Source organism: Hippoglossus stenolepis, chromosome 2, assembly GCF_022539355.2.
Source record: "Hippoglossus stenolepis isolate QCI-W04-F060 chromosome 2, HSTE1.2, whole genome shotgun sequence".
NCBI lineage: Eukaryota > Metazoa > Chordata > Actinopteri > Pleuronectiformes > Pleuronectidae > Hippoglossus > Hippoglossus stenolepis.
The window spans coordinates 12,483,231-12,508,717 of record NC_061484.1 but is presented as its reverse complement, the minus strand read 5'-3'; the positions used below and the strand labels follow the sequence as shown (position 1 = coordinate 12,508,717).

The 25,487-nt window shown below is 40.3% G+C and overlaps 1 protein-coding gene across 5 annotated transcripts in view; it reads right to left on the bottom strand.

Annotated features, from left to right (window-relative positions):
- helz (helicase with zinc finger) overlaps window positions 1–25,487 on the bottom strand; it is a 50,196-nt gene that overhangs the window by 15,221 nt on the left and 9,488 nt on the right. For 3 of the 5 annotated variants that reach the window (XM_035170917.2, XM_035170943.2, XM_035170926.2), the window contains 20 exons: window positions 24,753–24,789; window positions 24,101–24,225; window positions 22,189–22,245; window positions 21,964–22,012; window positions 21,664–21,739; window positions 21,061–21,259; window positions 20,419–20,526; window positions 20,132–20,273; window positions 19,257–19,412; window positions 18,783–19,053; window positions 16,747–16,873; window positions 16,404–16,616; window positions 15,544–15,674; window positions 13,461–13,499; window positions 13,042–13,221; window positions 10,461–10,562; window positions 8,632–8,810; window positions 2,488–2,606; window positions 1,043–1,188; window positions 339–486 (listed from right to left, as the gene is read on the bottom strand). In XM_035170917.2, coding sequence (XP_035026808.2) covers window positions 339–486; window positions 1,043–1,188; window positions 2,488–2,606; window positions 8,632–8,810; window positions 10,461–10,562; window positions 13,042–13,221; window positions 13,461–13,499; window positions 15,544–15,674; window positions 16,404–16,616; window positions 16,747–16,873; window positions 18,783–19,053; window positions 19,257–19,412; window positions 20,132–20,273; window positions 20,419–20,526; window positions 21,061–21,259; window positions 21,664–21,739; window positions 21,964–22,012; window positions 22,189–22,245; window positions 24,101–24,225; window positions 24,753–24,789 — 2,604 coding nt within the window. The remainder of the gene's footprint in view (window positions 1–338; window positions 487–1,042; window positions 1,189–2,487; window positions 2,607–8,631; window positions 8,811–10,460; window positions 10,563–13,041; window positions 13,222–13,460; window positions 13,500–15,543; window positions 15,675–16,403; window positions 16,617–16,746; window positions 16,874–18,782; window positions 19,054–19,256; window positions 19,413–20,131; window positions 20,274–20,418; window positions 20,527–21,060; window positions 21,260–21,663; window positions 21,740–21,963; window positions 22,013–22,188; window positions 22,246–24,100; window positions 24,226–24,752; window positions 24,790–25,487) is intronic. The other 2 variants (XM_035170952.2, XM_035170962.2) reach the window with 1 other exon arrangement.

Genomic DNA, 25,487 nt, shown 5'->3' with positions numbered 1-25,487 from the left:
AATTTAGTCAATTTAATTATTCAGCACACAAAGATGCTGCAGATGTGATCGGGAAGGAGATGCAGCTGTGGTGCACACACAAACCAAGTGTGTTTTGGGGACACTGGTACACCTGCTTATTTGTGCAATTCTCTCATCAACCAATCATGGTGCAGAGGTGCAATGCATACAATCATGCAGATACAGGCCACATGTTCTCAGGATGTGGAAAAACATGATCGCATGGCTGGAGGTGGATGATTTGAATATTTTCGCAACTGCTGAGCTCCTGGGATTTTCACAAACAATAGTTTCTAGAGTTTTTACTCAGCATGTTACTTGTTTCTTCAAACCCATACCTCAGCGTTGTTGTAGTAGGCAGTGCTGTTCTTCTCCTGGACATCTTCTCCTCTGGCTGTGAAGAATGTCAGAGGGTAGAAGTCCTTATGGGAGGGCTGCTTTCCACTTGCCATTAACTTCCCGTCATAGAATAACTCTGACGTGTAGCTGTAGGAAGACGAAGAGGAAGAGGTAAGATACAGGGATAAAAATGTGGCGTTTAAAATAAAGAGCAAAACCAATTTGGCCTTAAGTCAGGTCACTCCATGTCCTGCACATCATTTTACACACAATCCTGTTAACTCCAATTCAAAGGCTGAAAACTTCCATTTGCTTCTTCAAGTACGCTTGTAATTTATTTTTTGAGTTCTCTACATTTGTTGTAGCACAATGTGACCCAGCAGTAAACTGTGTTAACCAGTCAAATACAATATGCAGCCTGTGGCATTGAGCTGAAGTACTGTTAACCTCAAAAGAATGGAGGAGAACACTGTCCTTCATGTTTCATCTTCTCACCAATGTGTGTAGCAACACGCCCCCACCAACACAGCCCCTTGTTTTGTGAAAGAACTACTGCCTGCATTAACACAGACTTCTACTGCCCCCCCTCACCCCCCAATCCCCCTTTTTCTTCGGATCCCTTCTTCCCACCACACCTTCTCTCTAGTATCCCATCAATTTCCGCCAGTTTCAACACAAGGCAGTGTTGGGGGCTCACACCTACTTGATGATAGCTTCGTGGGAGCGGTAGTTCTCGCACAGGAGGATGCGGCAGGGAAATTCCCGGGGGTAGTGCTCATACAGCCGGTCCAGCAGTGACACGTGCAAGTTACGCTCCCGTGCAAACTCGCTGTACACGAATGGACTGAGCTGTATATCAAGGACAGAGAATAGCGGGAGAGAAAAAAGCAGAGAGGGAGAGATAGATAGAAAGCAAAGTTAGTTTCAAAGCATTTCACAGGTACTTGACCATTTTGACCACCTTGGAATGGGATCATCTGGAGAACATTGCAAGGGAGAGGGTGATCTGCACTACTTTGCTTGACCAGCTGCCATGGCAACCCGACCCTGAACAGGTGGCAGAGAATGAATGAATAGAATGAATGAATGAATGAATGAATGGATGGATGGATGGATGGATAGAAAGATGGATGGATGAATGGTTGAATAGATGAATAGATGGATAGATGGATGGATGGATGGATGGACGAACAGACCAAATGATGGATTTAACAGCGGTTCCAGACCATTGCAAATTCGTTTAGAGTAAATTTGCAGTATGCTGTCCCCAATAATCTGCCAAAGCAGAGTAGCACTTGAAGGTTTGAAACCAAACCATGGAAGCATTTGATTCCTCTCATCTTGGACAGCATTATTGCTCTTTTGTTTAGCTTGATTTGTGACTCTTCCCCAATGTGCTTTTATTGAAAGGAGGTTATACATTTTTTAAATCACACATCGATCCAAACCTGCAGACTCATTTACCTTTTCCATTTTGACCACTGCCATGTACAAGACAGCAATCTATCTGGAGCTTGAATCTGAATTCAAACATGCCAGTGAGAGGCTCGGCTAACGTAATGAGGAGCCGCAGTCAATAAGAAAGCGAACGATCAATAGAGGCCACTCTTGAATGGATGAGTAACTGTTGTCGTGGGAGCAAAAGGGAGATGAAGAAATCTAAAGTGACACATCCTTCTATTGAGGAAAGTGTGAGAAAGTGTGTGGAAAACGAGAGATGGATACACAGGTGAATCTGTTTTTCTCTGCTCCACGAAAGCGAGTATTAATTGAAGCAATTACTGCATGGCAGACTCTTGCCTCATCTTCATCCACTGCTTACTGGTAATCCTCAGCACTTTTAATACCTCATGTTGGCTCAGAAAGCTTGACTGACGGGAGTTTATGTTTGTGTTAAATTTGGCTGAGGTGGTCTCCAGAACCACGGCACTACAGTGGCTGCCGTCTGTTCTTTTGTGTTTGAAGCAGAGTTGAGTCTAATCCACAACAAAGCACAAATGTTGCTTTTTGCTGCTCTGTTGCATACAACTTTTGTACGTTTTCATTATGGTTTATTTTAGGAATACAAATAGAAGTCTTCAAGAAATGATAATGTGGATTTTCATCATGTGGTGATTTGCAGACGAACTGTTGAGTGTTTGTATTTACCTGCATATGGTCCCCAGCCAGCACGATGCGGGTGGTCTTGCTAGCTAGAGCAAAAGGCATGATGGTTTCACACTCCATGGCCTGGGCCGCTTCATCCAGTAGGACATGACTGAAAAACCCTGCAAAAATGGCACAACCACATCAGTTTACTCAATATTACTTGAATATATGCTCATATATTATATTAACAGCTATACTGATCAAAAAATGCAGTTGACTATGACATATTTATCCAAACATGGGAACTGATTTTTCGCTTATAATTTGCTTAAAGACTTTACAAACATATGTACTAATAAATTATGCCCAATTTAAATTTGATCCCTGCAAAATGACAAGAAATTCTGTAAATGGATCCCTGGGAAAAGAGACAAAGTAAAAGTTATTGAGCTGAACCAACACTCACAGAAAGAACCTATAGCTCTCTATAACCTATCTCAAGCTTCTGGACAATGCAGGTGGAATTAATAGCTCAAAATGATTGTCGTTGAAATGTGTGTTTATGATTCTTTTTTTTTCTTTAATCAATTCCACAAATTTGATTTGCTTGAGTGATTAACCACAGATATAACCACATTTGATATTGTACCATGAACCCACCTTATAACATTTCAACGTAGATTCTAATGTTAGAGGCTGCAAAGCTTTCCATTCATCAACAATACAGCTACAATAGTTTTAAGTGAAGTAGAAACATTTTGGATTTAATAGTACAAGGACAAAGAAGCTCCCTGTTACCTATCATTCCCTGTTGAGATACTGCAGTAACACAAACCTCAGAAATCCTTCTACAATCCTTCTCCTTCTACTGCTTAGATGTAACTTGTGCCATTACTATTTAGTAAGAAAGTACATGCAAATTCTTACATAAAACCTAAAAATCAAATCCCAGTGACTATACTTGAATCAGATGATTCTAAGCAATAACCAGACCATTTTAGGGTGAACATTTGTATTACTGTTACATTGGCAAATTGTTGAAGAATAATTTAGTTCAGCAGGAACATTAAAACCCTGTAACTGTCACTAATGCTCTGTCCCTTTTTTCCAATCTCTCTCTTAACCAGCAAACCAAAGGTAGGGTTTTGAGGACGTTTTGAAAGGATGGAACAGTACTCTAACCCTGATTTAAAAAGCTCAAACGGTGCTCGGCAGTGTGAGGGGAGGGGATGAAACAGCATTGCAAATGAGTGCTGGAGCGGGGAGCGGAGGAGAGAAAGACTGAATAACAACCAGAAAACAGCCTCTGAAGCCCCAACACCATTTCCACAAGAAAATGTATGCAGATATGAAATGCGACGGTTGGAAATAACTGAATAAGCTCTGTGACTATCAAAAAGCAAAAAAATCCAGCAAAAAAATTAGGCTGGTAAAAAAAAACTAAAGAGGTGGAACGATTTGATTTGAGGCAACATTCACTCCTTAGCAACAGCCTTTGAACAAATGTATTGATTTTTGCCCTGAACTATAAAAGCCTCAAACCAGTGTTATCTCTGAACTATGTGCACATCATTGAAGCACAGGCTTGAACCTACACTTTGTTGCGTTGCCCCGTTACGTGTATGATTGCAGAATGTAAACAACTGAGTTGATCTATTAGAAGTTATGAAGTGAGAATTGCCTCTGAGTGATTTGCCAAAACAAAAGTGCACATGCGCAGACGGGGGGGAAATGTCTCTGGGAAATCTTTAAACAGACTGAATACAATTACAGTCGATCCTTCTCAATTATGCAAAGATCTCTTCTACACTAATGGGTTGTTAGATAGTAAGGACTGCTCTCGATGACACAGAGGTCACTTATAGCAATGATGCAGAGTAATATGCATGCAATTACACGCATGGGTAAAATCGCGATAATAGGCATAAACTTCAAATCATGCACTTGACTAATCTCTTAACATTGTATATAAAGGAATGAGCAGCCAAGTAGCACAGTGTTTCACTGTGTTGCTGACAGGCGCATCAATTCCGACAGTGCTATTAAAGCAATGCTTTGAGCTCTTTATTTCCCTGTCTTGCTCAACAATGCGGCCGAGGGGACATCAAGCAAATGTGCTTCTCCTTGTATCACATTGTTAATTATTGAGGCCAGGAACTTTTGTTGACCGCTCCGATAAATTGTAGTCAACAGGAGTCCTGCTGTATCCTGCCTCCTTGCTCTTTTAATTCGATCCACATGAACACGTAGGGGCCAAATAACGCTCACAAATGATGTACATGGGTCATTACAAATGGGAATGTTTCCCCAGGCAGGGAAGTAGAGATTAGGAGTGAGGCGGACATGGTCTTTATGAGCACCCAGCAGACAAAGAGGCAGACGTGAAGGAAAATGGAGCTTAATGTTTCACCTGGGACGCAGATGCCCTGGGGAACCTGTCTCTAAACAAGAGATCCAAATTACATTTCTGTGGCTACTATCGGTCACCGGACTAATAACGGTGTTTGAATTTGGACAAAACAAGGCAAAGAGTGTAAGGGGATAATAAAGCAGAGGTGAAGGTGATTCGGTAGAGAGATGACTGTTGACAATAACCCCTTCACCTCTCACACCCCGTCTCTCACATTTTCCCAAGCACAGTCTCTTTCTACCCTTTTCACACAAAAAAAAAAGAGAGTGAAGGGATCGATGCAGCTATCAATTAACTATCACATAAACACAAGCTTTGTAAAGATCCGGTTTGGAGGCTTTGTCAAACTTATTTTTCTGACCTTGACGGTAACATAATTTCTTAAATTGTTCTTGGATGTGTGTGTTCCAACGTAAATGTGAAATTATTAGGAATAAACTTAATTTTCAATAAAAACATTCTCTTAAGATGACGGTAGAAGGTGGAGGATTTGGCCCATGAGAGAATTTCCCAGGTAATTCATAAATACAAAGAAGGCAACTCAAAAATGCAAAGAAAATATCTTGACAGCAATGACTTTTTTTCCTCTGACAAAAGATAATAACAAAACCGTAGACTAACATTTACTTGAGGGTGGTCCCTTCTGGCTGTATGATTATCTGGGTCACATTAGCCATGAGTACAACAAGCATGTAGCCGCTACATGTCATTGTTGACGTACATCATATCAGCTGTCAAGCAGAGAAAATGTCATTTGAATTTTTATTTTTTGTAGAAGACAAACGAGAGAGGCTATGTTTGCAGGGACGTGGTTATGGTAATGGTAAAATCTCCAGCATCATTACAGCTCAAAGCACCACAAGTTTGGTAAGGGGGGGGGGATAGCTTTGTCTGACAAATGCAACTGAAAAATGGGGTTAAACGGGGTAACACTGCATTTTCCTATTCTGTACGAAAAGAGCCTGCTATATGATATTTGAATGTTTCGGTGCAATTGGTGAAAGGACATGTTCAGCAAAGGAACTGAACATTTGTTAAGCAGTTTAATGTGGAAATGTCTGACAAGCCCAATAACCTACAACATCAAATCATTGAGCAACAATGAGCTCAAACTAATTATGAACAACATCTTTCTGCTAATTCACCACAGGATTTCTTCTGGCGACATCCACTGATAATTCTCTTTTGGGACAACCTACTTTCTAAATCTAGCCTCGAGACTCATGGACCCAAACCTGGAAAACCAGCAGCCAGGAACATCATCACTACCATCTGACAGGAGACCGTTCACCATAGAGAAGCAGTACCAGCCAGAGCATTAGAGAGGTTAGTGTGAAATATATGTGTTCAATAATTTAGTATCGCCCTCAAAGGATGTTAGATTGAAATGGCCATTGATAGGAAAAAGGTCCCCCACTGAACAATATGAGCCACAGTCTGTATCATCAGGCTGCAAGATCCAGAAGCCTCCAAACAGATCAATGTTCACCTGAACCCCTGGTGCATGTCTACTGGAAAGTGAAAATACAGCATCATCTTTAAAAATGTCTCTGCTGTAGCTTCACATTGATTATTTTACAGCATTTTGTTTCCAGAGAGGTTTATTTCACAAATTGAATTTCCTTGCGCTTCTTACTGGCCTGTGACTGGGAGACCAGTAGAGTGCTGCAGGGAAGGGATTTTTCCATTGGCTTTTGGATTTATATAGAAAATAGGCTGTGTCAAACAAGTTTGTGATGATTACTGATACACCACTTTTCTGATTTCCAAATTACAATCAAGAAAGGTTAAGCACTTATGATAAGTTATAAATTAAATACACCATCGTCCTTTGACTTCACTGCCACCAAAGCTTCCAACTGCTTCCAACTTTTAATTTGGCACATTTACCACTTGTGAAAACACCTTTCCTCTTCAAAAGACAGTAATAGTCAAGAGGAGTGTGAGTATAAAGGCAACAAGGTGGTAAAGGCAAAAAAGTGAGTAGATCGTTTTATTGTGTTTGATGTGGTGACGTTTAATGTCCTTGACAAGCTTAGTAGCCTTATTTAACTTCAACAAAAAACACCTAATAGCTTTAAAAAATTGTGAATACAGATTGGAGGAGGAGAAATTTGCAGAAAATCTGAAATAAATACAAACATCAATATGACAATACAATTTCAGAGGATATAACAGAAGTGCCATGCAGAGTGCTGCACTCTCTGTTTCCACGTTTTTTTGTATTTTCTTTTGTTCAGCACTTAAACAGCAGAAAAGGACACAACTAGTCCATCTCACTTTGGTGTTTCAACTAAAGTCCAATTTATACTTCTTCATTGAATCATACTTCAGGAGTTGAAAATGCTCACAATGACGTGGGCTACTTGCATGGACGACACCATAGGCTCAACATTAAACCTAAGCAGAAGTATAAACCAGGCTTTTGGGGGGAAACTTACATCAGCATGGGGCTTTAGATAAGAGAATGAACAGGGAATTTAATCTGAGAGATAAGAGTCGCTAAGAAGGGACCCTACTGTTCACAGCAGGTCACTATGCTCACTTAGGTGAGCAGACAATAAAAAAAAACCTTGGTCCTGCACATGACAATGAGATTAGCTTATTTGCAAAAAACAAAACCAGGCATGTCAATTTTACAAAAGCCAGGTCACATATGTTGGCCATAAAGAATATGAAAAAACAAACATAAAATAGTAAGCAGCATAACCATCTTTTTTGGGGCACCGCTGTATTTGAGGTGGGAGATTTGTTATTGGTACTTAGTGGACTCGCCAGCTCCCAGTTGCCTCGTTTCCTGGCAATTTTCATCACTGTTGAACACCAGGAGAACACTACAGATGAAACGTTGGGAGGAGGGCTAATGATGTAAAGTACTTTAGAAGCAGATGGTGTTCCCAAGCAACAGACAAAGCCCCCTCTGCTGACACATTAGAGACGGTTATTAGCATACACTGACAAATTGGTTTGTTTTTTTCTGTGTCTTTTACCAAACTTAAATGTGTTTGATTCCACTCTAAATGGCGAGCCCCTGCCAACTTTGGCTATCAGAGTCACTGGGGATGACTGAAGAACAGGAAATTGAATGCACTGAGCCACGTCTGCATATACTTATGAGCTTTCATATTTTGTACCATGTATTACAGATACAATGTTACAGCCCTAAAGTAAAGGCTATCTGACTAGAAAATGCCGCCTTATGGTTGAGTGTTGACGCAATTCTATGTCAATATTTGAGCCTGTGGTTTTTACTGCAATTGTACAGTATTAGCATTTATTGTATTTCCTCCACCTCGTTTACATATAAAAGGTGCAAAATTAAGAGACCCTGTAGAGATGAATCAACCCAACTAACAGAAACAACTAGAATGGAGTGTAATCCTTATAAAAAAAAAAACTACCAACCAACCAAACAACCAACAAGAATGCCAATCAGTAGAGTAGCGTGCATTCCTCCACAAAGTCCCAAGCGTCGCTTCAAATTCAGTCACACCGCACATATTTTACACAGACTTAAATGATTTTTCCTGTCAAGATCCATGGATTTCCAGGTAAATCATTTATCCTAATCCCTTCATTGATTTTGGATAATTTAGACAACTTTCAATACCAATTGCAGAACCATCTACTGTAAGATCTGCAGCTAGTAAACCTGCCATACCGAAACAGTTCTTAGGCACTCTATGTTTCCTCAAGTTCCAAGTTGACAAAGGACATGGAAGCTGTTGAGGACAGTCACCAAGCAGCCTCACTATCCTAGAGACCACCAACTACTATTTCCTCATAGGACTCACCAGGCTCCAAGTCAAGCTGGCAGAGGTACTGGGAGGTGCTGAGGGTGACCACCACCACACGGTGCCTGAGGATGTCCTCCCTTGTGGGCATCTGGAAATTGACCCCTGTGTGGGAGACGAGACAGTACTGCTGGACCACTGGGTTGACCGTCTTCACCCAGCGGTTCCTGAAGTATACCCTGGAGATGAGGAGAAGAAAGGAAAAAGATTAGCAGAGATTGACCAAGGGGAGGATAAGAGCAATTACTTTGGTAGTCTGGTACTTTGGTAGACTTCCTTAAAAAAAAAAATGTCATCACAACTATACAAGTACTAGTCTTCATTTATAGTTGGTTAAATTCATTTGATCCATAAGGGTTATTCAAAAGTTTTCCATTTTTACAGGACATATTCTACCTTCTTTGAGAAATAAATATGAAAAGTTGTACATGATATTCTGTGAACACCCCAGGTCTGGAGAATACTGACTGTCAGACAGCCAGGAAGTAAAGACCTGACAGATTATCTCCTTAGGATGTTGGTCAGTCCCGTTTCACGGTTGACCCCTAAATATTCATACTGGCTTTTTATCCTTGAGTGAGTCCACTCATCCTAGCAGAGACAAGGGGAGCTGAGAGAGGAGTTTGCTGCAGTGATTATGGAGGACTTCACTGGAACCCATTGAAATCAGCCTGCCCACTCATGTGAAACAAGCCATTTGATTGCCCATATGGTCCCTAGGCTTGTGTGTGCAGACACGCACACAAACACACAGCTGTCATGTTAGGTCCTGGCCGATCAGGCAGACGTTACTTTCCTGTGCTTTGTGACCTCTGGGGTCGCTTGAAATGTGACTGGAAGTCACTTCTGCAGTGTATGCAAGGTGAGTATATCTGTGTGTGTGTGTGTGTGTGTGTGTGTGTGTGTGTGTGTGTGTGTGTGTGTGTGTGTGTGTGTGTGTGTGTGTGTGTGTGTATTGCCTTAAAGCAGAGGAAAAAAAAGAGGATAAAGGCACATTTCCAAATTCAGCCTGATGTCTGCAGTCCAGCCCTTGAACAATCTCTCTATATTATGGATTAATTATTCTGACTGCAGGCTTTTCAATAATATTGGTGTATATACAATTTCTCTCTGGCAAGGTAGACTTCAGCAAACTGACCACGACTACTAAACACAATATATCCAGTCTAACTTTCTGTCTATATTGAAGCATCATTATGAAACTATTTTTACCTTAAAATTGGACGCAGGGGACAATGAGGAAAATACACTTTCAGTTTGGTGAATGGGATTACAGTCAGCTCAGATACAGTGATTGATTGGCTTTGTCTTTTGTACGTGAAAAAAAAGGTTAAATGCTGCGGAGGTCAGTGTCCTCGAGCAAAAGCTCCACAGTGTTGCTTTATTTCAAACTAATTTCAAATTCAATTATTGAAGGCAAAACCTAACCTTCAGTAGACAAACCATCATGTGTATGTGTTCAAATCCAACATAACTGTGTGCTTTGGGGGGCTGTAGTCCTAAAAGCTGAGAGAAGTGACTTCTAATTAAAAGTCATAAATCACAGAATATACTGATTAAGTTGAGACCAGTTTGGAAGCTTTCAACCGCAAAATGAAATAAGTTATTGTAATTTTTAATCAGACAAGTAACTTTTGTTCCTGGAGAAGCTGGAGGAAAATGAACTTGCTTCTAACGATTAATGTCAGGTTCTGGAGTCTTAGTGGCTACTTCAGGGCACTTCTTAAGATTTTAACTGAACACAAAGACCATGCACATACAAAAGGGCACAGGAAGCATGTTCCTGCCCTAAGCCACCGAGTCTTCTTTTGACAAGTGTAATTCCTTACCTGAGAGGTCTGGCATGTGGATTGCCTGCTTCAACGTAAGGATGAAGATAGTCCTTAATGTAAAGGTCAGCCGCGCTGTTGGAGTGGGTGCAGATCAAGACCCTGTAAAGGCCAGAGACAAAGAATGTCAGACATGAACCATAATACGCAGTTCCTACAATACGCAGAGGGAGAGATGTCAAAAACACGCAAACATAAAACCTGGGGTGGTGAATACCTTCTCATGGACCTTGTTGCTTGTAAAAATTGCCAAACAGTAGAAGCTTTTGATAGGAACGTCATCGCTGATTTTGACAGCTGCAGGAGCACAGATGCTCTGACAATTCACCCGGTTCTTTTCCAAGAACACCACTCAACCATCCAGACGGGAGGACAAGGAGGTCATAATCAATTTGATGTGAGTGGTTGTGTACATGGAATGTCCGTTTAATCATGGGTGACTGGTCATGGGTCATATGTTAACAGGTCCAGGTGGGTCCGGATTAGACTTGGGAGATAATACTGACTATCTAACCTGAATTAATGTGCTGGTTCTCTTTAATATTTGCAACTGAAGTACAAATAGTTTCTTCTAACATCAATGCATACTTCATGGCTTTGCTCTTTTTGATCAACAGTGACTAAGTAAAATGCTTATTGGAGACACTTTGCTAATTTACAGTAAATTCTTTTATCCCTAACAGTGATTACAATGTTGTAGAGAAACAGCAAAGGCAGCTTTGTTCACTTATTAAAATTGAAAACTGTGCAAAACTGTTGTTTATAGTGACACATTCAGAGGCTGGTGAAACACTACAGCGACACTCACTTTTGGAACTGTGTCGTAACACATACTGGGTAAACCTGATCAGCGTCTTCATGACATCTTCTTCACCATTTTTAACAGTTTGATGAGCAGGCAGTACAAGTCCAGAGGGCTCACTTCCCCTTGTCTTAGCTTTTAAAATATCTATAATTCATCCTAAATGTGTTCCGAGTGAAATGAAAAATGAATATTACATTGTAACACATTTTCAAAGCCCTTTTTTTACATTACATATATGCAGCCCTCTTTCCCTTATTAAAGCACTAAATGTTAGCTTCTGTTCAGGGGACACTGTCCAAGGTATTGCATTCATTTTTCATAAGGACCAGGGAAACGGTTATGTGATTATGCAACATGGCTTTGCTTCAAACACAAGGAAATGCATGATTTCCTTTGGGTTTCTGTAAACAGTGAAGGAGCTCACTAATGATGAGAATCGCCACTAGATGAAAATGCAATCTTTCTTTGTTACACAACACCATGCAAGTGACATAACTTGATTGATCAGATTATGGTTTGCACAAACATTCCTTTCAGCCCAGGAAATGTGTTGATAATCAAACTATCCATGTGAACTGACCACAAATTCATCCAAATGCCCACACACACACACACACACACACACACACACACAAGCTGAGTCTTCTCTTAAATTTAAATGTCAAACCCAAGGATGTTATTGGCCCAAGGCAAAAACTGAGGGGACTGCACATCCCAGCATCCCCAGCCAACTCCACCACGCCCTTTGACTGACCTCTCGCCATCTGAAGCTTTTGTGAATGAGGCCAAAATTGCAAAAACACACACACACATACAAACAGAGCTATCCTGAATATTCAAGAATGCATGATATATGATATATATAGACTGAAGTTACACTATTGGTCGGCCAGTCAAATTTAGGCAGGTTCTCTATTGGCCATTGCACTTTCAAAATGACCTGGTGCAAACCATTTACCCATTTAGAGAAATCTGACATGTTTGCATCTGTGTTTGGGACAACCTACAGCTGTTAGCTGCTACTTTCACAACTGATCCTTGCAAACACTCAGTTCTTGTCAGGACTGACTGAACTAAACCTGGAAAACCAGTTACGAATATTATCATCATTGTCCTCATCACTACCATCTGACATGAGGTGCCTAGTCAAGAGAAGCATTTCCAGCCATCACATTAGAGAGGTTAGTGTGACATACGTGTTCAATAATCCAGTATGGCTCTAGAAGGATGTTATTAAAACTGAAATGGCCCTTGACGGGAGAGAGGTTCCCCTTGAAATCCATAAACAACAGCCTCAAAATGACCATAAAGTTTAATCATCAGACCTCTAAATCAGCAAAAACTGAGCATTACAATCTTAATGAAGGTAGAATTTTTGCGGGGATGTTGTGTTAGACTGCACTGACAGCACAACCCTGACAGTGACATGACAGTGCTTTTCTTTACAACAACATTACTTAAAAGCCCCTTTTCCACTGGTCAAGAAACTTTGTCTGCAATGGGAATGGATACAATCAGCATTGACTCCAATATCAAATGACTCCGCAGCAGACACAGGTTTCTATTGGCTCTGTCTCTCTTTAATGGAAATGAGACACCTAAGTGAATGTACAAACCAGAAAGGAAAATTCCTCTACCGACAATTTTTTGCAGGTTTACCCTTGTAATTTTGGTGTTAAAGAGGTATAAGATATATATTCGCCCAAATAGAAGACTATCTCATCAAACCACCGAGGATTGCTGACAGAGGTCAAAATGATATCAATATGCACACACCTGCTGTGGTCCTGGCGGAGGATGTGTTTGACAGCCTGTGCCAGGGTGAACGTCTTGCCGGTGCCGTACGGCCCAATGATGAGGACTGGGGGTAGAGAGATGGAGAGGGGTGTGGTGATTGCCAGTATGGCCTCTTTCTGTTTGGCATTCAGACGGGGGTCCAGCTGCTCATCCCACTGCCTGAGGGTCGAGAGAGGATGAGGAAATTATTAGGGGAATTAACAGACTTTAGACAACTTTTATTGAACATATAGAATTGATTTTCCATTTTTCACACATTTAGGTAAAACACTTCCGCATTATCAAGTAATAGCCTTTAAACATGAGAGAAATTCTGCTCATTTAATTAACTTTAGTGGGAAAGAGATAAAGTAAAAAAGACAAATTATTGCACAGAATGAGAGGAAATGTATGCTCACACAAGAGAAGGTGTGGTGGGTGAGCTGTCTGGGAACGAACTGTGGGTGGATGTAAAAAGGGAAAAAGACTATTGACAAACAAACTCAATAACTAGGAGCTCTTCCTTTAAGGGGTTCTTCTTCCATACTCTATGATATATCATTAGAAAGACATACACGGTATTATTAAGTTATGCAGGCAAAGCTGTTGGCACACACACAACACGAGACGTAACGTGCACAGAGTGACAGAGACTAGCACACACAGTGTTAGATTGCTATTGATGAAAATTATATAGTGACAATTATTGGTATTGTTTTATTGCCCATCCATAATATAAAAGAATGCAGAGTGTACTTGTGTGAAACAATACAGATGGGTAACGGAAAGGGATGCACAATTGTGACTTCATATATACACACACACACACACACACACTCGAGCAAGTGTGAGTTATTGTGCGTGTAGTGCGTGTGTGTTTGTCTCCTAGCATCACTGTCCTCATTACAAAGGCTGCGGCCTCAAAAGCTGTGAAACCACCAACACCAATTGATTGAGCTCCAGCTGAGACATAGTTGGGGGGCAGAGAGATACTGCAGTGTTCCAATGTGAGTGAGTGTGTATGCGTGTGTCTTTCTGTGTCGATGTGTGTGTGTGTGGGTATCATATATATGTGTGTGTGTGTTATAAGAGAGATGATTGATAAGATCAAGGGGAATCATAAGGAATGATGAAACCCTCTAACAAATAAAGATTTTCTGTACACATGATAAATGTATTGTGTTGATCTTCCATGCTTGTCGCACTTTGTATAGTTTCCATCATCACTCTGACATGACTAATTAGGACATCTTAATTCTCACTGCCTGGAGTAAGAGGCACACCAGCTCATTTATGAGAGTGATGCAACCACATCTGGCCTATTGGGTTATTAATTCAAAAGGTAGAAAGATTGAAATTAGCACTGAATCCTATCATACAGATTACAAGTGGATAAATCAATAAAACAATAGAGGTAAAATCTAAGAATTTAACTGCACAGGGGTATAGTGCAAAATGCCCAAATGGTGTCCATGCTGCCATCACCTCCTTTTATGCAGTGGCACAAGTAAGACTTTAAATTAAAGCATAAAATGGACAGTTAACATTAATAATCTATCTCTGTTTTACATCTATTTTTTGAGAACCGATCCTACTTTCAAATCCACAGACTTCGAGCACCAACATAAAATCAGTACTCAGCCTTCTGAGGTGTAAGATGTAGACCGGAGAGGATGGCATAGTTATGAACTGCTGTTTATACGTTTTTTATTTCGCTCTTCAAAAAAAATCTAAACCAAGATGCACGGCTTTAACCAAGAAAGTTTACTTTGAAAAACTTGTAGTTTAGGTGCGAAGGTGTGAGTTTATACAAGAAGTTCTTCTATCTTGGGGCGCCTAATGACGTCACCACTTGGGGCAACTGGGAACTTTAAAACTTCAGCTGAATTCACTTATCCAATTAAAACAAAAGTCTACATCAATCATATCCTGGAGCAAGAGATAAAGCAGCAGTCTGAAAAATCTGAGCGGATTATATTTGACTTTGGCTCTAGTCAATAAAGATTACTACTCCGCTCCCCTCACCAGTCCAACTTCAGCGAGATATCTAAAGCTGCAAGGAGCTGCCGGCGTTTCAGACTGACCGCCAAGTCAGCAGGGCGAGGGATATTCAGGTAACTCTCAAATTGATGTGGTGTCCCCTCTGTGAGGTTATTTGTCAAGTTAGTGGGATGTGCAAGTATTAAAGGATATTCTGTATAAAAGAGGATCAGCGGTATATATCATACACAGAAGTGTGTAGAGGCTCCGTACACACATCTTTCCTTGATCTCAAAATGATATGAATGAAATGTGTAGCCTTTACTAAATATCTAACAGTAACATGAAAGATTTTGCCATGTGCGGAAAGTAAAATTATATTTTCCTTGACTTAATTTGATTATTTATTTATATTTTACTTCTATATTTACTTCTGTTGGCTGCCTCAAATGTAAAACTAATTTCATGGTTAGTCTGAAAGATACGAGCATGAGTGTATGTGTGTGTGTGTGGAATACACACCTGTTTGGACTCCAGGGGATGGTGGGGACAAGTCCAATGTCAGGGAAAAGGATGGTGTTATCTTTGATGCGATCGAGGGCATAGTGCATCTCACAGAGCGGCAGTCTGTTCAGCTGGAACTGGAGCTCCACCTGACACAGAAGAAACACCCAAGAGCTTACAAAAGTCTGTTCGAAAAAAAACTCTCCCCAATCATCTTTAACTCACATCCCTTCAAATTAACTTCCGGAATCCAAATTTGATGCATCCATTTACTTTGGTTTCTTAGTATATGGGTCTAAATTTCTATATAATCCCTTATCTCAAACCACCCTTGTCTTGAACGTCTGATTTTACAAGAGAGAGAGACATGAAATATCAAAGATGTGTGAAACATTGCGAGAACCCACAGAAGAGATAGGGAAATGAAATTGTAGCACATAAGCATGCATGAGCAGTGTATGCACAAGAATAAGAAGATTATGCTCCCACAGTGATAGAATGAGGGTTGTTTTGATAACACAGAGCCTTGTTTCCTCTGCCGATGGCTGAGGGGGAGAGGAATATATAAAACCGAGGCTGCTGGAGGTAGTCTTATTTAATAATGGGAGATTTCACCGAAACCAGAGAACCTGAGAGAAAACAGTGTAGTCAGTGCACACACAGGTTTTCTTGGAAAGATTGCCTTCTTCTGTCCCGTAACTTTTTTTATTAAAATGCTAATCAAGGGATTCTAAGGCCACAACATCTGAGCGAAAAGAATCACGAGCTGGATGCTAACCAAATTTGCTTGTATTACAAGATCATTCAGCAGCCTTCTACACTCTGTTATTTCATATCTGGTCCAGACAGCAGGACAAAGACACAAGTGCAGCCAATACCTGTAGTTCTCGGTCCGATTGTAGCCCCAACTCCTCACAGCAGTCTTTGCAGATCCGTAGGAAGATGTAGTCCTTGGTCTTCTCCTCAATCACAGCCTCGTAAACTCGCTCTTTGACCCCTGGAGGCGGCTGGCAGCTGACCCCATCACGGCCCAAGGGGAGCACGAGGACTGAGTTTACCTTGGTCATCACTAGCCGACCAGCCAGTGTGTCCTAAGGTAAGGGGGGAAATGATATTCAAGAGAGCTGGCTAGCAGAAAACTAGGAGGCAGATATAGTATTTAAAACGGAAAAGGCATAAATAAATGTGATAAGTGTGGACTGTAACTGCAGATGGAGTTACCTCGGAAAGTGTTTCCGTGAGTTTGAAGCGTGCAAAGAGCTGTCCGTTCTGGGCGTACTTGGCTCCAACCGAAATGCCGGTCAGCATAAAGCTGTTAACCAGCTGGAGGTTCACTTTGATGTTAAACCTGGGAGGACGATAATGGACATTTGGTTATGTTTTAGCAGACCTGTGTTATAATATTAGAACATTGTAAGAAAATGTTAGGTTAGGTTATTTATTTGTACCCGTAGGTAGATTTGTTTCGCAGCAAAAAAAAAGGGCATCCATCCAAACACAGTTCAAAATTATAACACACTGACAGAAGACAAGACCACAAAAAACATGACAAAACGTGCTAAAATACTTTGCTATCAATAGAAAATTGGATAAGGCCAAATGTGCAAATAGAGCTATAACCTGTTCAAATTAACAATTGCAGCTGGAACTAAACTATTCCCATAGCGTTTTGTTTTACCCCTTGGGACTATAAGCCTTCGACCAGAGGGTAGAAGCTGAAATTCCCCATGCAGAGGATGCAAGTCATCATTAGTAATGGAGCTGGCTATCCTCTGTAACTGTCTGGTGTACAGGGACTCGACACTCATCTGAGGCTCACCAATCAGCCGATTGGACCATTTCACAACCTGACTCAGTCGGTTTCCATCCTTCAAAGACAGGTTACCAAACCATGACACACAAGAAAATGATAAAACAGATTCAGCATGGCAGTGTAGCAATTACGATACTGTTATCGATAAACTAGTACCAATATCCCAAGAAATTGTGGTGAGTGAGGCACAGGGGAGTTTTCTTAAATGTAAGGTCACTTAAATAAAACCGTATTAGTGAGGCATACACACAGACCTTCAGATAAAAACTGGGCGAAGATTCATTCTTGCACATATTTGGTGCAGATCTTGAGCTCTTTTGATAAAATGTCCTTTCACTTTCCCCCAGACAGTTTAAGATTGCCCCTCTGATCTCTGCTGAATTCAATATGATGAAATAGGAAGCAATATTGTCAATGAATTCTGACGGATGATTGACATATGCAGACAAGTTACCACAATAGGTTTTTATTTGCAAACCATTGGGGATGCACAACCAAAGGGACACTCGATTGGTTAGGGTTTTTGCATCAGCTTTCTGTCTGGACTCAGGATGTCAACATTTAGACAACAGCTGGTGCCTTTTAACCATCAAGACTGTCAAATGGTGTGTTACTTGTTTCTTTCGACAAGCAAGAAATAAATCTAGTCCTGAGATTATTCAGAGAGTTAATCTAATAGAAATAGTGCTGAGTTAAAGGTTAAATTAGAGGTTGCATTTAAATGTATGGAGTAAGCTTCCATGAATGGTTTAACGCCTGAGAGAGATCATTCACATGCACATTGGAAGTGCAGAGGATTAAAAGAACATTTCATCATGCAAGTAGGAACACAAAGAGATCCTTTGTCTACTTCTTTTCCAAGTCAAATGACACCGTGTCTCACGAGACAAGATCAAATGAAGAGCAAAAGATAAAGCATTCACTGTGATTTCTCTTGCAATCAGCGCCACGCTTAGTGAAACCAGCGGAGCAGGACGTATGGAATTTTAAATCAAAAATCAAACCTAATTTTCCTCACCTACCTCAGAGGATTTAACTTGGACATAAATGGCCATGGCACTGTGAGGCAAGCTGTGTGTGAGATACACTCTCTCACACAGCAAATTCCCAATGAAGGACAAGTCTGACACCTTGTGGTGATATTTACAGCCTCAGACAAGCTCCATCTTGGAACATGTATTATAACAATGATTATTTAGTCCGAGTAGTCAGATTTCAAATAATCAATATGTAAAAACCTTAAAACTGCATAAGAGCCATCACCAACTGTTTAAAATGTTTTCTTGACAGGACTGTTTTTGTGTTAAAATGATCAAAAACAGACACACTGAAATGTTTTCTTGACTTTTCAGGTTTGAAGAATGTACAATTGCATTCCAATTTTAAAAGCCCTGGTTGAAGGTTCAGAGAAAAGCTTGAGGGACATGAAAACATGTGTACTCACTTGCTAACTTCCTTGTACTGTGCAATCTCCTCAATGTACAGCAGGTCATGAAGCCGGGCCTGGTAGTTGTCTTTGGTCAGAGTCTTGTCCAGGACCGACTGGGTGAAGAGCTGGTCGGCCGACAGAGGGATCTGATAGCGGACAAGGAGGCTGCGCTCCAGGTCAGCCATCGTCTCATTAGGGGTGAATTCTACAATGGTCTTACAGGAGGGGTCCCAGCGCTTTGCAGTCATCAAAAGCTGCTGCCTGGCTGCCATCAAATGTTCTAGGTCTGTAGGACAAAGAGCGAGGGGGCAGGTAAAAGTATTAATTAATGGAACTTCTTGTTTGATATGAAATATTACAAATACTCAACCCTACTCAAACATGGTTACAAAACTATCACAATACCTCGACACCAATGTAAGACTATGTTAGATACTAAGAATAATGGATGCCTGGATTTTTATACATTGACAAAATGCTTTAACATACCTTCAATAGAGGCAGCATCCACCATGATCCGCTGCATCAGCACAGGTTCTGAGCCAAAGTCAAAAACGACCGTCTGTCTGAAGGTACCAAAGATCTCTGTGCTGAAGCTCACTCCTACCTTGTAGACACAGTTGTCCAGGCCATTGTCTGCTGCCACTGTCAAAACAGCAAAGATGAGTTTAAAAATGCAATCCACAGCAGACAAAACACGGGACAGATAGAACTAACACATGCATGCAAATGGAACTTGAGAACAACACAGTTTGCAAATTATACTTGTGTGTAACAACATTAAAATAAAAAAAGAACATTAAAAATAGATAGATGCAAAATAGGGCCAATACATCAACTACAACACAATGTGTGAAAAGCCAACATGTATAGATTGCAATATTCTGTAAACAAGAAATAAATGTATTTATTAATAGATTAAAATATATATTACAGTCTTGGATCTGTAGTTATTCTGAACTGAACAAAAGTAAGAGACTTGGAAAACCTATTCATGTCATCCAGTCCCAAAAACTCTATGCACAAACCATGTAAGCACATATGATGTGTTCTTTGTCAACTGGCCAACACATGTCAGCTCGCCTACACAGTAAGGAGTCTGAGCTGTGCTTGCTTTTGGTTTTTTGGGAGCAGTGTCAGTGCCAGGATCAACAGCATTATTACATAAGGTCTGCATCTCTGGAGAACAATGTATTATGTCTGAAAACTCCTGATAGATTGTCTACATTTAGGTTTCTCAGTCAGTTTTGAAAGGTCTAAAGTCAAGCTGTGGAGAAAAGATCGGGTAATATTCTGAAATCTAAGGGAGAGAAAAAAATTATAATTCCTGATCACAATATGTAAATATATACACATAGACATACATGCTGTCTGCTCTCCTGGAGTCCACTCCTGGCAGCCTTGGGGGAATGCTTGAAGCCGCTCCCCAGCTGACAAGCCTGTGATGAAGAAATGTGGTCGGTGGGCATCGTAGAGCAGGGCGATGCGGTGGAGCTTTCTTGCCGGCTAGTAAAAGACAAATAGAGTGAGATGATGAGTATATGTTCAGTTTTATGATCAAACTAACACAAACAGGTTTGTAGTGAACAGACCTTCACCTCATTTTGTGTCAAACTGACATCTAGTTAGACATTTAAACACTTTAACCTACCTTGCAAAACAAGGAGAATGTCCAGGAGTGGGAGGATCTTTTGGTTGTGACAGTAACAGAGAGGCAGGAGCTGGTTTCTACATTCACTCCATCTAAATAGTCACTTAACTGAAGGGGGAAAAAAAACACAAGATGTCCATCAAAAACTGGTTATGAGTAGTAAGTTCACTGATGCATAAAATACAATGGAAGTAACTGCAAACATCACATATTCCACTCACTTTCCAAGAGTCAGATACAGCTTTACAGCTTTTTGTATACGGCTTTGTTAACAAAGACTTATACACGTGTCTTCCTCAATGTTGCACAAAAGAAACTATCTGAGATTTGCTACTTTGAAACTGCTCTGGGATAATGTCTAGTGCTTTTTTATATTTAAAGTTATATAGTAAGTGCAAGATGGGCTACAACCGGAACACATGTAAGTGTAAGTTATACTTATATCTTCATAAAAGCTACTCACTGGATCGTGCGACATAAACCCTGCTAGATTTGCAAGGTATGTCCGGAGAAACTTCAAATAAAAGCACAACTCTGTACTATATTTTCATTTGTGTTTGATTGGTCCTACTAGGAAATTCACCCACATCTTCACACGCAGTTTGTGCTATTTTACAGAGCATGTACCACAAAACTGCTCACCACTTTATCTGGGGAGAGAGAGTTCATCCACTTCTCTATCAGGTTCTCCATGTAGTTTTCGGTGAAGTGTTTGCTCTCCTGCTGCTGTTTGAGGCGGATGAGGCGTGACGCATAGCGTTTCTGCCACTCCATCAGCTCCTCCTGCGAGTGGGCTGACGTACACTGGGCCCCATACCGACACAGACCCTGCTCCAAGTACCTAGAGCAAAAGGCAAACAGTATTTTGAAGTGGTGCTAATACAAGTACTTGATTAATCAATTTTTTTTGAGGACAACTAAAATCCAAAGACACCCAAAGAATCAGAAGATTCGACTAAGTCGAAGGTTCAACAATTCGTTGTAATTCATCTACATAAATATCCGTGTATTCTAGCACTTAGAAAATGATTCCTTCAGTGTGGAAGGAGATAAAGTTAAAATTTATGGCATTATTACTACCCCCTATTTACAGCCTGCTTTCAGAGTACCGATACAATATCAATTCCTCACAGCATTATTAATCACTTTACCTGTCTGTCACACAATCTCGTGTGAATTTTCTACTGCAATATTCGGGATGAGAAAATAGATTCATTACTTGCACCTCTATGCAGTTTGGTTTACCTTTTACAGAGGGTGTACTCCTCACTGCTGGTGACTCCTCGGGGAGGAGGCCGGAACTGCCAGCCATCTTGAACCTCTGTCAATACAAACAGGCAAGTGGTCAATACAACACTGATCCAAAGCCAATAAAAACATTATGAGAGGTTTCAGTCAGCTGTTGATCTGTTTTGAATGTAAATATATACATAAATATGATCTACTGTACTTAAATATCATTTTTTCCTGGTACAAGCACAGTCTTTCCTGTTTTTACAAGTTGAGGGAAGTATCGATATCAACTGATGCCACAGATTTGCTCACCCTCCTCCTGGTCTTCTGTGTATTCTGGTGCCATCTCCCTATTTATAGCCTGGCAGAGACATAGGTGGGGCGGGTGCAGAAAGATTATTATGATTATTATTTTGTCAACTGCTAACTTAGTCACATACGAACAGGTGGAACACTGGACTTATTACATGCAAATGAGTAATACATCTACAACAGCTAACAACAGTACAATGTAGAGCATCAGGACCACACACTTACCTCTATTTCTGAAAGGAGCATTTTTAACCTGGTCAGGTCTTTTGCAACAATGCCGTTCTATGAGAGGAAGAAAAAAAAAAAGAGGTCTTCATTACAAAAAATACTGCAATTAGTTGTAAGGCAACTGTTTGTGCTTTGAAAAAAATTATAATGTATTTACCTTAAATTGTTACACAGTATACAACTAAATGTAGTATTGCCAACTGAAAGTGAAAGATGTCAACTGAGAAGAGTGCGTGTAGCTGCTTTTTGTACCGTTCTTTTAATCGTGTATATTGCCTGTAAATGAATTAGTTCAATTTACAGGCTCCCGGTGGTAATTATTAACACCCTTTCTATTGTAGATTTTATGATTCAAACTAGCCTTTATTTCATTCCCTACAAAGATCAAGGATTTTCTTCACCAAAGGCCATAAAAAAAAAAATTGAATTACTGATTTAGCCTGTGACCTTCTCAAGGGCAGAGCTGGATCACATGCTAATAAAATACTAAAATAGTGCAGAAATGTCAATACAACTTTTTAGTCACAGCTGACTGGGTATCCTATTCTTCATTTTTATACATTTGGATATTTTAATAATGGACAGGAAGTCTCCAATAGGACCAAATGTTAATTCATTTCAATCCTTAATTCTTACAGCACAGATCTCAGCAGAGCTTCTCTAGAACTGCTTTATAAATCATAGTACAGAGAGTTCTGATTTCTGTCACCTGATAACAAAGTGCCACTCACTGAATGAAATCAATCTAAGAAAAATAGTTGGCAGCTGGGTATATTCTAATAGCTGTGTATCAAATAACAACACCATTGAATGGCACTGCACAGGACACAACAACGGGCCATGATGAAGTCTCATCTTGTGTTTCCATTCTGTTTCTCAAATTTCTCATTTTGCAGAGCAAAGTCAATGGTTTGCCATACGATTTTGTATAGAGTGAAAACATAAAGAAACTAGAAAATTTGAAGTCCAAGAAAGAATAATAGTCAAATCGAGAGGATGAGGAGGAGTTCAGGGTAAACAGAGAAAAGGAAGCCTGCGAAAGTGAGACGTGAAAAGACAATCAGCTTGAGCTGTGTATAGATATTGTTTTTCTCTAAAAGAGACAGAGAGAGAGGCAAAGAGAGACCTGCCTAGTAAACAGGATTGTCCTCGCTTGCATAAAATGTTGCATGACCTTGGGGCCAAGCTCTGAATATGTAGAGGCTTGTGTGTGTTAGTGTGTGTTACAGTGGGCAGGAAGTGGTTCCGAATGTGGAGCTGAGGGAGGGACCTTGGCAAAAAAGTGTGTTGATGTATGAAGAGAGTGGTTGGGATAAGCAAGGGAGGCAAATGTCAGAGAGAAGAAAAATTGGGAAAAGGAGGACTTATAAAAAGTGACCTTCTGTGTGTGTTAACATCCAGAAATGAACACTGACTTAGGCAGAGCGCTACGTCTTAAGACATTTATGTTGGTGTCGCCCTCGTCTTCATCAAATGCGGTATACAAACTATTTGAATAAATGTGAAAACAGTTGTTCTTAATTTGTTTTTGATAGGCTGTGTGTTTTTTCCCCTGAGTGGCCTTGTTAAATAGTAAATGGACTGTATTTATATTGCACTTTTCTAGTCTTAATGACCACTCAAAGCACTTTACAGTGCAGTTGACATTCACCCATTCACACACATTCAAACAGCACTTCTTTATCAAGAGCCTTGTCTATCACTCATGCACATCATTCACATGGTGCAGACAGGAGACATTTGCGGTTCAGTGTGTTGCACATGGACAATTCTGCACACTGTAGGCCTATTTGATATGGTTGGATCACCTTAAATATTAAACTTCAAACCTGATACGCGCTGTGCCATAACCCTAACTGCACTCATAATGTAGGGTGTATAGATTGCATACACAGTTGATTAATCATACCATTGGCTCTCCATACAAGGCTTTAGAGAGGATGCTGGCCACCTCCTGCAGGCTTCCGTCCACCAGCATGGAGCGCAAGCTGACTTGTAGCGAACCATCTCCCCTGGCAATCTCTTCTACCAGGACTAGAACACAGAGGAAACAGGTAGGGAGAGAATTTATCCAGCTCAGTTAGCATGTGGCGCTTCCAAGTCTGTGCTCAAGGGGAAAAAATGAAAGAGATTTTGATGCAGCTTAAAAACGTGTCGTGGAATAGTGGAAAAAACTTTTTATTCATGCTTAAAGTCAAAATATTGTTGCAGATCTCATTCTACTAAGCAGAGTACAGTCCATTACATCAGGCTTACCGCAGTTCTGGTTACTATGTCACTTGGGAAAAATCATAATTTGACCCTAAACGATTCATTACTGAACAAAGCATTTGTTCACTTAGCCTCTGTCTTTCAACTCTGACAGGAAGCAATGACAGTAATCCAATACCAGACTGCTTGAATTCTGCTGAGTAAATGAGCCCACATTCTTGTACTACACAGATGTCAGAGCACATTAAAACTTATTGCCTCTCTCCTTGCTACAATTAATTTACCATTAAATACAAAAAAAAAAAACTATACAGTAACAGCAGATGGTTCCCATTCGAACTGCTACTTACCATGTTTGCAGTCTTCATCTGCTTCATCATAGTTTTTCTGTTGGCAGAAGGAGAAAAAAATAAAGTGGCAGCCATATCAAATATGAATACTTGGTGTTTGAGGGTCACAGCTTCACATAAGTTCCAGAAATAGCTACGATGCAGTGCCCCACACTATCATTACAAGACCTAAGTAGTTTCCATAATCTCAAGGCTTAAATTACTGGTATAATTTTTGTGGTATGGGAAGATAACATAACAATACCATGGAAGGAGCAAAAGGTTATTGTTCTTATTTCTACCCCACTGATTATATGCACATCACAGACTTAAATGACAATGATCAGCCGACGTCATTTCAGTGTAATGCAGTAATTTAGGGATCTGAGAAAATTGTCCTCTATTTGATGATGGTTATGCGCAGAGTAAAGAACAACCCTACATGTATTCTGCACACCGGCCTAACTGTGACTGCCTGGTGAAATAGAAATGGAAAAACAATTGACAGCTAAAAAGTAAGATGGACGGAGGTAAAGTGTGTGTGTGTGCTGTACAGAGGAACATAGAATAGTATTCCCTTCACACAAACATGGACTATTACATCATTCTAAGGTTATTCATGTCGAGCTATATGTACAACCTGCAATGTCATCATGATAAAAAGAAGGTCGTTTGTTCTCTATATGCAACAAAGACACACTGACCCTTCAGAAACCAAGCAAAGCCTGTTCATGATTTATATTCATGGTCGATTTG